The sequence below is a fragment of the Prosopis cineraria genome, unplaced genomic scaffold, assembly GCF_029017545.1.
Source record: "Prosopis cineraria cultivar Desert tree isolate PC_DT_omini unplaced genomic scaffold, ASM2901754v1 PC3, whole genome shotgun sequence".
In the NCBI taxonomy this organism is placed as follows: domain Eukaryota; kingdom Viridiplantae; phylum Streptophyta; class Magnoliopsida; order Fabales; family Fabaceae; genus Prosopis; species Prosopis cineraria.
Genome location: NW_026555334.1, coordinates 797,624 through 811,587, shown reverse-complemented (window position 1 = coordinate 811,587; position 13,964 = coordinate 797,624). Strand labels below are relative to the sequence as shown.

The 13,964-nt window shown below is 29.4% G+C and overlaps 1 protein-coding gene across 2 annotated transcripts; it reads right to left on the bottom strand.

Moving 5' to 3' along the window:
- Positions 1-7,200: 7,200 nt before the first annotated feature.
- On the bottom strand, positions 7,201-10,622 carry LOC129307285 (uncharacterized). 2 transcript variants are annotated; one of them, XM_054948208.1, is made up of 7 exons: positions 10,487-10,622; positions 10,096-10,181; positions 9,508-9,611; positions 8,925-9,407; positions 8,640-8,789; positions 8,045-8,460; positions 7,201-7,915 (listed from the first exon to the last, which is right to left on the bottom strand). In XM_054948208.1, exons 2-7 carry the CDS (start codon positions 10,179-10,181, stop codon positions 7,295-7,297), a joined length of 1,860 nt encoding a protein of 619 aa, XP_054804183.1. In that variant the 5' UTR covers positions 10,487-10,622; the 3' UTR covers positions 7,201-7,294. The 2 variants fall into 2 exon arrangements, with proteins under 2 accessions (XP_054804183.1, XP_054804182.1); XM_054948207.1 differs by lacking the exon at positions 10,487-10,622 and having other exon boundaries at positions 10,096-10,481.
- Positions 10,623-13,964: the final 3,342 nt, after the last annotated feature.

Sequence of the window (13,964 nt, the reverse complement as noted above, 5' to 3'; positions counted from 1 at the left end):
CTTTTTAATCCATTTTATTTCATTTATTTCTAGTAACCAAATGGAAACTAATTGATTTTAGTATTCCCATCCTTTTCCCCTCTTTCAAATAACTCTCCTCTGAAAAGTAAAACTATAAAAATACTTGAGAAGTAGTGGTGAGAGTCAGGACCTAGAGTTAGGAGATACAAGATAATTTAATTTAAAATTAATATTTTTTAAAAAAATAATTTAAATAATTATAAATAATAATTGCATTAGGATTAAAAACTTTATAACATAAGAAGAACGATCATCATTTTTCTTTTTAGAACCAAACAAACCACACTATTTATAACTTATAGAAAATACATAATTTTATATTATTTTTAAGTTTAAATTTTATAAAACTCAAACTTTGACATGTTTCAAACTTAATTTGCAAACAACTTTCTTTAACTTGTTTGTGCATGTAACTGTCACATTTCAATTATTATAATAGTTCACTTAGAGTATAATATGTTATTGACAAAATACACTTTGATTTATATGTGTATATATATATAATTAATTTATGTCAAATGCAAATAAACCCCCTTATTATATTATATTACTTTCGTTAAATAATAAGAAACAAATCAACATTAATAAATTTATTTGCATTGAGCTCATTGAAGAAATTTCTTTAGGTTTATTCAAGCAGCCCAAATAAGTTTAAAGTAAAAAAAAATTTAAATTTTCAAGTCTAGTCGTAAGATTTTTGAATTTATTCAAGCTAGTCAGTTGGGCTTAACCTAAATTATTAGATTTAATATTTTTTAGTCCATTAAAATAACGTGATATTGACAGTGAAATTCTAATAATAAAAGTTAACGGACTACAAAAAGCTTGCCTATTTTATCAAACTAATGGATATCCATGTAATATTGTTGATTTTAGAATATAAGTTCATAAATATTATTGCACCTACATTTTTTTACTTAAAGATACTGGATACTCGTAAAAAAAAAAGTTGCTGGATATTTTTGTACTTTAATCGTTTTTTATTTCAAACAAGATATCATATCATAATAAACTTTTTTCCTCCCAATTGAGGTTTGGGCCACCCCAACCTCAGTTAAAAGTATGAGAATTAAATAACCTTAGAATGAAATATAAGAATTTTTTAGAAATTCTAAAATTAATTTTTAAAAAAATATATTCTAAAAGATAACAATAAATAAAAAATTACAATAGTTAAAATGAAATTTTCCTAAATCATAAAATTCATTGTCAACATCTTTTTGGCAAATTTCTCCAAAATCTTCTAAGGTCCTGTTTGATTATTAGAAATGAATAGATTAAAGAAATAAAGGTAAAAATGATATTATAAAAAAGGATGGTGAACCATTCATAAGAGAGGTAATTTAGCTCATAGGGCAATAAATAATGATTCATGAGATTTTTAGAGGGTATGATAAGAAAAAAAGGATAATTTAGTTCATTTTTATATTATTTTATTAATATCAATTCAATTTCATTCATTTTTAGTAACTAAATTAAACGTAATTGATTTTAGTATTCCCATCCTTTTCCCCTCTTTCAAATAACTCTCCTCTAAAGAGTAAAACTATAGAAATGCTTGGGAAGCAGTGGTGAGAGCTAGGACCTAGAGTTAGGAGATATAAGATAATTTAATTTAAAATTAATATTTTTTAAAAGATAATTTAAATAATTATAAATAATAATTACACTAGTATTAAAATCTTAATGACATAAGAAGATTGATCATCATTTTTCTTTTTAGAAAATTATATTGAACATGTTAATATAGTCTTTTATATAAATATATCCCTTATATCTTATCTTAATCATTAAAATATTGCATATCTAATAAGTTTTTGAATCCAAATGTTGGGTGCAAAATGCCCGGACAAGGGGTACTTGCATAATTTACACATCCTACTTGTAATTTTTCATAAAGTAAGAGGGTACATTTATGCACCCTTACCACAATGTGGCTCCACCGCTGTCAAAAAGTATGATGAGATTGAGAGATTTCAAGTTATATTATTGTTTGAAAACCCCTTCTAGCAAAAAATATACTAGTAAATGGAAACAAGAAACAAACAATCTAAATATATGTAGAATCACAACATACAAATATGGAAATCCCTTCTAATGTATGGAGTCTAACAACTCAAACAAACAAGTATCGATGAATATTCAAATATCATTTTGCCAAAAGCAAAACCGAAATATCTAGTCATGTACACACCAGAATATATAGTCGAATAAGAATTTTCCAAAAATACAATATGCAACTACTTTAGAACTAGTAGTCAACTACTACTAATACAAAAAAAAAAAAGAAATTTAAGGGCACTTTTTGCATTAGTTAGAAAGCAAACGATGCAGAAAGTCCAAGCTATAGCATATTTGTAATTATAATGATTGGCTGCATACTTTCTACATAGGCCACCTGATGTAGATAATACACTTTCTACATTGGGTGGGTTGCAACCTATGTGGAAAATGCATAAAATTTTTTAAAAATAAAAAATAATGCACTTTCAACATCAAGTGCCAAGCATCCAATATGGGTGCTTGGCACCCGATGTACGCATTATATATCGTTTGCACCTCCAAATATCATAGATTCATAGTTTTCCTCTTCATTGAACGCTCTATCCCTTACCTTTGTGAGCACTAGCATCTTCCTCCCTTGTCACTATAGCTGTAGTTGCGCTCCTTGATGCTGCCCCTTCATCCTCCTCGGTCCTAATTCTCCCTCCCCTCCTCCTTTTCAAAATTTTGCAATTATACTCTCTTAATTTTTTTAAATGTCAATTTTTAATATATATATATATATATATAATTGTTTAATGTAATTTTAGTTTAATTCGATAGTATTTTTTATTAATTCTTCTAATTAGTTAGTGGCTGTTATATATATGATGATAGTTGAATATTATATAATTATTACTTGGTGAATGTTGTTAGTGGCTACCCAATGCTCTACATTGATGCACGTGATCAAGTTGTTGTTGTTGACATTGTTTAGATATAAAATTGTGCAGGTTTTGTTTACAAATTTTTTTGCAAGTCCAATTTTTAGAGAAGATTTTATCAAAATTTTTTTAAATTCATTCTTTCTCCTAAAGTACTAGACACATTAGTCCCATTCTCTACTAATAAGGTAAAGACTTTGGCTGAAGTTATTGACAATTTTATCCTATGGTCCAAGAGATATGTGAATATGGTTCAAGTTGTGGCATGAAATTTCATGCATTTTTATTATGTGGCGGCTTTCCTAACATGTGTTTTTTTATTAACTATTTCTTGCTTTGTTACTATGTAGTAGCTTCTCTCACTGAATCTCCCAAAACTTTCAAAACTCTCGTTGACCCTGCACCAACAAATGATATTAATGGCATATGATTCATCATTTAAATTCAAATATTTAGAAATGGATCTAGAGGTTGTGGGTAAGAAAGACAAAACAATGACGATTAATTGAGAAGATTTGCTTCGACTTCTGTCAAATAGTTAACTTATCACACTACACATTGAACTATTTATGATGTAAGTATATTTTTCTGTAATATAATTGACTTAATCATTAAGTTTGGTGAAATAACATGATTGCATTATTGTAGGTACCTCTATCGTTTGTCTATCACATCGGACAAATGTGATAAGTTTGAATTCCTTTGCCTGTATCACATGATAGAGAAAGGAAATACTTTAGAGTTAAGGGCTGAGTACCTCCAGTAGAAAATATGTGAAGTCAAGAAGAACATTTTCATGGCTCCATACGTGCACTCGTAAGGATTAATTTGCAATTAATAGTTTTTTTCCAATGTGAATTTACTTTAACTTATATCATATTTTGCAAGGAACATTGACATTTGTTTATTCTTTCAATGAAGAGTAACACTGTCATTTTCTTATGTTTTTTCCATTACGAACTTGGGAAGAAAATAAAGAAGATGATAGACTTGTAAGTGTACTTCTGCAAAACTATCTAATTTAATTTTTCTAAATATATCAGTTACTAACTTGGTGATCTTAATCATAAGACAATGCAAATATATCAAAATGTAGTCTTGCAAAAGCATGGACATGAACTCAAGTATCTCGCATGTAGATCGAGCCAAAGGTGATGCTACATTTTATGAGCATGTTCAATTATTAAGATTTATTATTGATTTCTTATGATGTATTCTTAAGTGATGTAGACAACTAGTGAAGATGAATTTGTGCAGCCTATATGTGATGAGACACATGTTCAACATCATTACATTGGATATGACCGAATTTATAAAGAGGTAAATATATTTTTAAAAATTTTATTTTATTGTTTTATTTGAGATTAGTTAATAAGCCTCTTTTAAAAATTATATTTTAGATGTTGACAATTCTGATCCATTTTTTAAAGTTGAAATTGAAAATATTTGCATATGTTGGGCAGCTTATTTTAGGAGAATTTTTGAGTTTTATAAAATATTCTCTAAATATATTATATCATTATTGTATATATATTTCAGTCATTATTAGGAAATACTATTTGATAGTATTATATAATTACTAGTCATTATTGTGTTGTCTATTTATTGGTATATATACTGTATCCCTCAAATCAATAATATACATGATGTACATTTTTCAATCCTTCTTAGGTTATCCCTCTCATCTCTCATACACTACAAAAAAATTGACTTTTGGCGGCGATAAAAAGTCGCCGCCAAAACTCCAAAAGTCGCCGCTAAAAGTTTTTGGCGGTGACTTTCCGCCGCTAAAAATCATCGCTATAACAACGGTCGTTAATAGTTTTTGGCGGCGACAATATTTGTCACCGCCAAAAGTATACTTTTAGCGGTGACAATTTGTCGTCACCAAAACTTTTTTTTAAGAAATAATAATTTATTTTATGCCACATCACTCTGCCACGTATGCATTAAGTGATGCCACGTCACCTACCATATATGCAATAGATTATGCCACGTCACTTGCCATCTTGTGTCACGTCACAGTCCATGTGTTCAACAGATAATGCCACATCACCTAGCCATCTTATGCCATATCACATGACACATGTGCACTTCCTCAAGCCACCTCATGTGCCATGCCACCAGCTCATGCCACATCACCTATCACGTGTGTGACTTCTCAAACAACCCCACGTGCCACGTCACCACCATGCGCCACGTCACATATTTGTTGTGAAATATGACAAAGCCAAGATTTGAACCCTTGACCTCTCCCTCCTTCAAACCTTAAACCTCCCTTCTTTGTCAGTTGAACTGAAATGTACCTGCAGTTATTATATGTGAAATTAAATATATATTATGTAACTGCATACATATATATCAAATAATATATGATTAAAAAGATATACATATATTTTATTTTATTTTCAATTATTAACATGACAAAATAATTTATATGAATATTTAAATTATAATTTTAATAAAATATTATGTTTCACCAATAAATATTATTTTTTTAGGAAAATGAACTTAAAATAAAAAATTTTTAAATATTAAAATAATATTCTTATATACATTGTAATAAATTTTTAAATTATATTTTTATTTTTTAAATGAAAATTATTAAGTATATAATTTATTTATAAATATGTATTATATTATTTTATGTTAAATATCTTTTACTTTTTTCTTCTCCATATTTTTCTCAAAAATTGATAAACTAAATGATTAAATTTTTATCCTCTCTCAAAATAGCTAAATATTTCCCCCTCTTTTAATAAAAAATATATTTTATAGATAATTTTTCAATATCTTAAAAAATTATTTTAATAAGAAAGTAATTTTAACCACATAAATTTTGTTAATAGTCATTTTGAATAATTTTAAAAATGAATACTAATAACTTTTGCAATATATGATAATTACAAGAATCTCTGTGTGATCAATCTAGTTAACATCTAATCATCTTCAATCTTATAGAAAGGTGAATTTGAGTAGTTATTCATATTATTCTTAGTAATAATTAGTTATAAAATGTTATTATAGCAATGAAAACCTAAATATACTAGGAGGAATTACATGAAATCCTTGTCCAAAAGTCATTAGAGCTTAGTAGAAGAAGTAAATATCATATGTATATCAAGCTAAGTATAAATTGCGTAATATGCTAAGTAGTCTATAATATCATTAGCATCTCACAATGTTTGTACAACTTTAACTTTCTAATGCCATTTATGTATTTGATTGTAAGTAATAATTTATGTATAACTTAACCTAATTATAATTGAATTAATAACCTATTAAGATTTAAATTTATCATATTAAAATACTAGCTTAATAACATAATTCTTAAAAAAAATATGAGCTATATATGTCTAAAAAATGATTATGAATAATATAAAATTAAAAAAATTTAATAATTAAACTTAGCACACTTTAACTATTATTTTTTTATTTCACATTCCTATATATAATTTATTTCTAATTCTATACATAAAATAAGAAATTTAATTTCATAAATATATTTTGAATAATTTTATTTAATTATTTTTTAATTTTTAAATTATTTTTTATAAAAATACTTTTGGTGGCGACAAATTGTCACCGCCAAAAGTAAATTGTTGCTGCCAAAAGTAAATTATATTAATTATTTTTTAATTTTTTAATTATTTTCTATAAAAATGTTTTTGGTGGCGACAAATGTCGCCGCCAAAAGTAAATTATATTAATTATTTTTTATTTTTAATTTATTTTTATAAAAATATTTTTGGCGGCGACATTTAGTGAACTTTTAACGGTGATAAATCACAGTCGCTGTTAAAAGTAACTTTTGGTGGCAAGTTTGATTTGTCGTCGCTAAAAATATAGTTTTTGTAATAACTTTTAGCGACGACAATTCAACTTTTGGCAGCGACGTCGCCAAAAGTCATTTTTTATAATGATAGCTTTCAGGCGGTAATCACAACAACAAAGAATGATCAAATATAGTCCAGGATAGTTGAATAAGGTTTGTTTAGAGGCAAAACTCAAGTTCAAAAAGACACTGATTAGTAGTCGAATAAAAAAGGCAGCATTTGACTACTAAAATTGCAGTTTAGAAAATCTCGTTTTCATCATTCCCTTCTACATATTGCACTTTAGCAATTGAGTAAGATTGATAGTTTAAGGCGGATATATTCACATCGAGGATTTTTATGCCAGAGTGTGTGCGTGTAAGGTTTTAAGTAAAAATATCAAAAAAGTAGAGAAGATTTAACACATCCCCATCATATTGAAAAGGAAATTGCCTTATTAAGACTCTTACTATACGAGAGTACATTGATTACAAGTCCATTACTCAGTGATAATGACAATGACTTGCTTTTCTAGTAAAGTATATGTTTATTACTAGGGCGAAAAAGATTCTTACACAAATAGGTTGAGTAAACTATATCAGACGAGAGTGGAAAAAGCAGATCAAACACGAATAAGGATATAGGTATAGAAGCAAGTGCAGAAATGAAGATAGGAACCCACTTTGAACCATGATCATACATGATGAAAAAGGCACTGCTAAATGCTATCATCATGCTTATTATGGAGACGAACAAAGCAACCAACCCGGATATCAGCTTCAAGGGTAAAGTCCTGCGAAAATCATCTTCTGCATAGCGTGAGATGAGGATGGACAGGAAAATAAGTATGGAGGTTGAAGATGAGATCATTGCAGTTGCATCAGATATGGCGAATATCAGGAATGAACGTTCCTGCAAGTAATTAGGGTTCCTTGTACTGTCATTTATACCACCTGGTATACTAAATGCAGCAGTAAACACTGCTGTAGTAATAATAGTGGCAACAATCATGCACGATTCTGCTGTTTTCTTCATCCATTCTTCAGCTTTGCCCAATAATTTTTCATGTTCCTTTGTGAATAGTTGGCGAGGAGTCAAGTCTGCAGCGTTCTTCTCCTCTATTAATGATGGTAACATGATCTTCTCCACCTCCTGCCATGTTAAAGGATATTTAATTCCATCAACATCTATATACAATGTGTAAAATTTATAATAGGCTACATTATTCATAAGGGTTCACCTATCTTAAAGATAGGCTAATTATTGTTTACAGCAAAATACCTCAAACCATAATAACTCAGAGGTCATTTGAAAAGCCGCTCCCGAAACTACGTTTAATCGATCCGGTGGTGCCAATCTTGCAGCCAGGTGTAATAAATTGCCTTTATCTTCATTATCCACAAAACTTACTATGAAATCTTTCATAGGGCCAATATCATGTATGAGATTGAAGATATCAGCATAACGACGCCGAACTGCAACATGAATTATGCTGTGATTTCTTTCATTAACTTCCCATATCAAATCAGTATAAGTACTAGTAAGCGCAGCTAGAAACTCAAAGTTTCCCACTTCTACAGCATTGAATGTTACTAATGAGGGCTCTTTTATAGTGCGCATAATCTCTTCAACATCTTCTTCAAGGATTCTACTCCACAGGCATTGTACAAGTTGAAGTTGCTCTGTTTGCCTCAAACCTGCAAAACACAATTTGACCATCAATACATCAAATCTGAAAATTCTTGAGAAAATTTACAAAGTAAAATAAATCAAAATTGTCATTCGTTTATTTCCATGTGACCATTAATTTTTTGTCTAAGGTAAAAACTACTGTATTCCAATTGTTTGTAATTTGTGATCATGAGCACTTAATTACCGGACTTCATAAACCGCTTTCGATATCGTTGACTTTTGCAAATAGAACCTAAAGGCTTTCGAGCCAATATATGTAACACTGTCTCGTTGTTTGGACTATCCCTCTCAAAAGCTAGATCTGGCCTCTTCTCCAGCACCTTCAAGGCCAAGCCTGCACAAATTTAGCACAAGGTACATATCACACTTCAAATCTTACACATGTCATATTTTATATGTAGTTTCATGTTTTGTGTGCGCGCGCGCGCGCGCGAGAGAGAGAGAGAGAGAGAGAGAGAGGTATTCTTACCGTAGATTCCACTTTTGACACAGTAGAAGAGCAGCATTATCCAATCTTTATATTCATGAAAAACACGAATAGTTTCATCGAACAGATGTGAAGCCATTTCACTTTGTCCTTGTAAAGCAGCCATGTGAAGAGGAGTGAGTCCTTTACCACCTCTTATTGTTGGCAAGTTCTGATTCTTTCCCTTCATGATCTGAACAATCTTCATATTCCCAGTTGCTGCAGCGAGGCAGAACGCAGTGTTCCCTTTCGCGTCTTGCAATTCCAAGTCACGTGGCTCCATTATCTTCACTAGCTCCTCCACGAAGTGAACACGATTCGCTACGGCGGCCATGTGGAGCATCGTGTAACACCCCCCGCTGGTTATGGCGGTGCGACTTAGACTCATGTCTTTATCTAAGATGTGCTTTGCTGCTTTCCAGTCACCTTTCGATGCTGCTTTCTGAAGGGGAACACATAGTTTTTGGTATTTATCTCTTCGCTCTTCTGAAACAAGTTAAATGGATGGCCGTAATAAAGAACACGTTATATAGTTTGTAATATGAATGGACACACTCTAGAGAGAAGAAAGATATAATACGTGTACCATTAATAAGATGAAGGAGGGGCCTCCTAAACCGAGCTGAAGCAACATGCTCAAGTTGGGGTGCTGGTACAGTCGCTGAGCTTACGTTTGCTGCGGCCATTTCCCTGTTAAGAAAGCATACTACGTGCTCATAAATTTGTTTGCCTTATTATATGCAGAAAATTAAAACAAATCAAAACAAGCAAACAAGACATGAGAAGTAGTTTCTTCGACAGTGCTTAAAAGTCTACGGAAATAGAATTTTCCGGTGCAAGAGTCCAAAGGTTGGCCTACATGGACTAAAAAACTTTTCGCGTGCTTTATAAAATTAATATTCGATAACAAGTATACTGATATTTATAGCGTATGGCATAAATTCTTGAAATACAGTGTTAGACTGTTAGGTAAATGAAATAATCTGTAAGTCATTCAAAAGCTAAGATCTCTCTACCTATGCAAATCGATCTCTCAATATATAGGTAAGACGTACTCCATATATGTATATATTATATAAATCATTCCAAAATTAAAACATACATGTCAGATCGAATTCAGACTCTTTATTATGACTTATCAGGAACTTAAAAGAAGGATGACAAGATAGATTACACGTTGATGAGGTGTTGTGTGGGGAAGCAATTGCTAACACTGCTTCTTTCTGTCCCTGATGATTCAACCGCTAATGGGCTCGCCATCTTCGCAGATTGTAAACACAAACACAACACAGATTCAAGATCCGAAGTGAGTTATCGGACAGAACTTACTAAAACGATACAATGTTATCTATGAAGCACCGACACTGAAAAATCTCAATATTTACAAAAGAAAACTTCTGAAAAGCTGAAGAGTTTTTAGACATTTTAACTAAGTTATAGTAACAATAACATGAAAGAAACAAGATTTCCAGAACAAGGAGGTGGTGAGATCTAGCAAGGAGTTCCTAGAGAGAGAGAAAAATTTCGAGGGGGAAGGGAGAGAGACAAGGATTTGATTAAGTTACCTCAAAATGGAAGAGCTGGATTGAGAGGTTTGGAATTCAGAGCTTTATGGAGAACAATTACTAGTACGGCCACAATCATTCTTCTTTCTTTCTTTCTTTCTTTCTTTCTTTCTTTTTTTTTTTGGGTGGGCGCGGCCACTTTCCTTTTGAAAATTTAGGAAAAACAACATTAAAGTCTCAAACTAATAAATTTATGATAGTTTGATCTTCAATAAAAAATTTTACGAAATCAGTTGAAAATATTTGATTTAAACAATTACAAATTCAAAAATTTTAATTGCAAATAAAATATTTAGAATTCTTATTTACAACTGATTGAATCAATATTTAAAAATTTTTTCAAAAATTTTATTGAAAACTTTACTATCATAAATTCTTTATTTTAAAACTTTAGTGTCATTCTTCCAAAAATTTAAGCGCTGTTGTTAGGTTGTTTGAAATGATAACGAGAATAAAATAGATAAATAAAAACAAGATGGTCAAAAAGTATAGGAGAAATTAACCATGTCTATAGGAGAAATAGTAATTTAATTTATAAAATTAGGATTCATGATTCATAAGATTGTGAAGAGTATATTGATGTTCACATTTATAGTATATGGTATTAAGTTTGATTATATTTATGGTAATTTATTTTTACTTTTTTATTCTATTTCATTCCCATCCTTGTTACTTAGTAATCATATGGCTTCTAAGTATTTATTTTTTCTTGCGAAAAATTAGCAGCATGGGTTTTGAGTGCTAATTAAAATAAGCTACACTTTTATAATTTAAAAAAATTCAAGTTGTTTGATTTCTACATTATATAAAAAAATTACTCACATTTTTTTTAAAAAAATATAAAGTTGACAACCCAAAATATTGCATTAATCCAAGGTTTGTGGTATAAACAAATTGTTTCTTTACACAAATTTTTATGACAAAATTATTCTTTAACCTAATCAAATTTTTAACTAATAGTTCATGTTAGTCAAGCATTACCAGCTAGCAACATTGCACCATTTGTAAGGTTTCTAAAATAAATTTGAGCCAATCAAAGTCAATGATACTAGTTACATTTGGTAAAAAAAAATTAGGATAAATTTATTCTTTAACCCTGTATTAAAAATAAATGTAAAACTGCACATGCCTCCGGCAAAATTGAATGCAAAAAGTTGCGTGGAGCTTAAAAGAAGAATGTTTTTTCTTTTCATTTCAAAAGAATGTTAATAATCATGACTTCATAGAATAACTACTAATAGATCTTTATCAGCGACCGATGCACATGGGAGCAAGAAAGGGTACGATGAAAAATGAAAACAAAAAATCCAAAGAAAAAGTGGAGTCAATTCACAATGTTTTGCTTTATGTAAAAATATTTATATATGTAACAAAATTAAATCCTTCCACAAAACAATGAAGACAAGGAAGTGAGATGCAAGGAAACTTCCGAAAGGGCCATCGCAACACAAATCGGGTGAGGGGTTGGCCGCCTTCGGTCTCTCCACTTGCGTCACTTCATTTTGTTCTTTTTTCAATATTCTTCGGAGAATCGCACCTAATTAAGGCCCTACATAGAAGTATTGCATCTAAAGCTTGATATCTTTGGAATTATATTGTTTTTGCAAATTCAAGGTCCTCAAATGCTAATATGTTTCTTCATGAAAAAATGTATTTGCATTTAGCCACAAAAAATATGTATAATAAATAGACATTATATTATTCAAATATGAATTTTGTCATATTCTTTACAAACATATTCTGTTGTACAAACATATAGAAAACTTGTATATTATTGTTTAATTTAACCACACGGACTATTTATGTAGTAAACGGATATTGCATTATTCACATGTGAACATTAACTATCATGCTCTTTACGAATATTATATTCATGTATGAATATTATCGGTCGACTTAACCACGCGGACTATGTATAATAAATGAACATTATATTGTTCATGGAACTTCCCATGTTCTTTGTAGATGTTGTGGTATACTTACACATGAAAAATTTATATATTTAGGGCAAATATGTCTTTTCAAGAAGAAACATATTTGCATTTGGGAATTTTGGGATTGCAAAAATAATTCGAAATATATTAGATCTTATGTGCAATTTTTTTGTATTATGAGGTCTTAGGTGCGACTCTCCCAATATTCTTTAGAGGATATGTGTTGTGTGATATTTATATCTCAAGTCTCATCAACCGTGTTCTCTGTTGAATTTTAATTTGTGATTTAAAAAAAAAGAATAAGCTCAATAATGAAAATTTAGACACCAGTGACCAGAAGTCTCGTGCACTGCTAAAAAATAAAAAATCTACAGTGAGCTTTTTTAAAAATAATTTTTAAAATATATAGGTTTAGTTTTAATTTTTTCTGAAGACATCTATAAGTGGCATTTTTTTAATATATTAAAAAACATTAATATAAATATATTATTTCAGAATCTTTTTTTAGTAGTGGTAGTTATAAGAGTATGCATCTTTTAATTGTTTTTTAAAAAATAAATTGTTAAAGAGGAGAAATGAAAATCTCTACAGTTACACAAGTAGCAAAATCTATATCAAAGATCAGTGCAATTAAACAACTTGCAATTCTTTTTTTTTTTTTTTTTGCAGTAATTTTTCGGTTGGAATTTATCTTAATATCTATAGCGTACCATTAACATAAGGGATGACTCTACTTCTGACTAATCTATATTTATATAGAGTAAATGGGTATTTTGGCCCCCCAAAATATAGGTCAAGAAATATCTGCGACTCTAAATTTATTTTTGTACAATTTTTTTTTTAACTTTTAAAAATTGTGTAATATAACTCATTCTGTTAATAAAAGTTAACTTTAACTATCAGTTAATTTGAGAATGACATAAAATATCTCAATTTTTTTTAAAAGGAGCCAAAAATTACAAAAAAATAACAAATTAAAGATAAAGACCCAAAATATTACAGAAAATGACAAAACAAATTATCTTTTTTTTTGTAATTTTTGATGTTATTTTCTGATTAACTAATAGTTAAAATTATTTTTTATCAATAAAAAGGGTTAAAATGCACTGTTTTCAAAAGTTGAATGGACATATTGTGCAAAAAAAGAGTTTAATGGAAAAAAAAATTGGAAGAAAGAGAAAATTTATATACTTGACATTACCTGCTTAAGGCGTTTCTTTTCAATTACATCAAAGTATGTGTATTATTTATATATTATTTATTTTATAATAATTTTTTGTTATTAATATAATTAATTAACACATTCAATACTAGAAAAATATAAATTAGCAAGGGATCATCTATTCCTCTCTAAAATATCAAATTAGTGAGGAGTATTGATTTCATAGCTTGATTTAAAATTAGTGAGGAACTGTCAATTCCTTTGTAAAATAAGAAAATTAGCGAAAAAAATAGTGAGAAACTACTAATCCCTTTTTAAAATAAAACAATTAGCGAGAAAAATAATGAGAGACTATCAACCTCTCTCTAAAATAAGACAATTG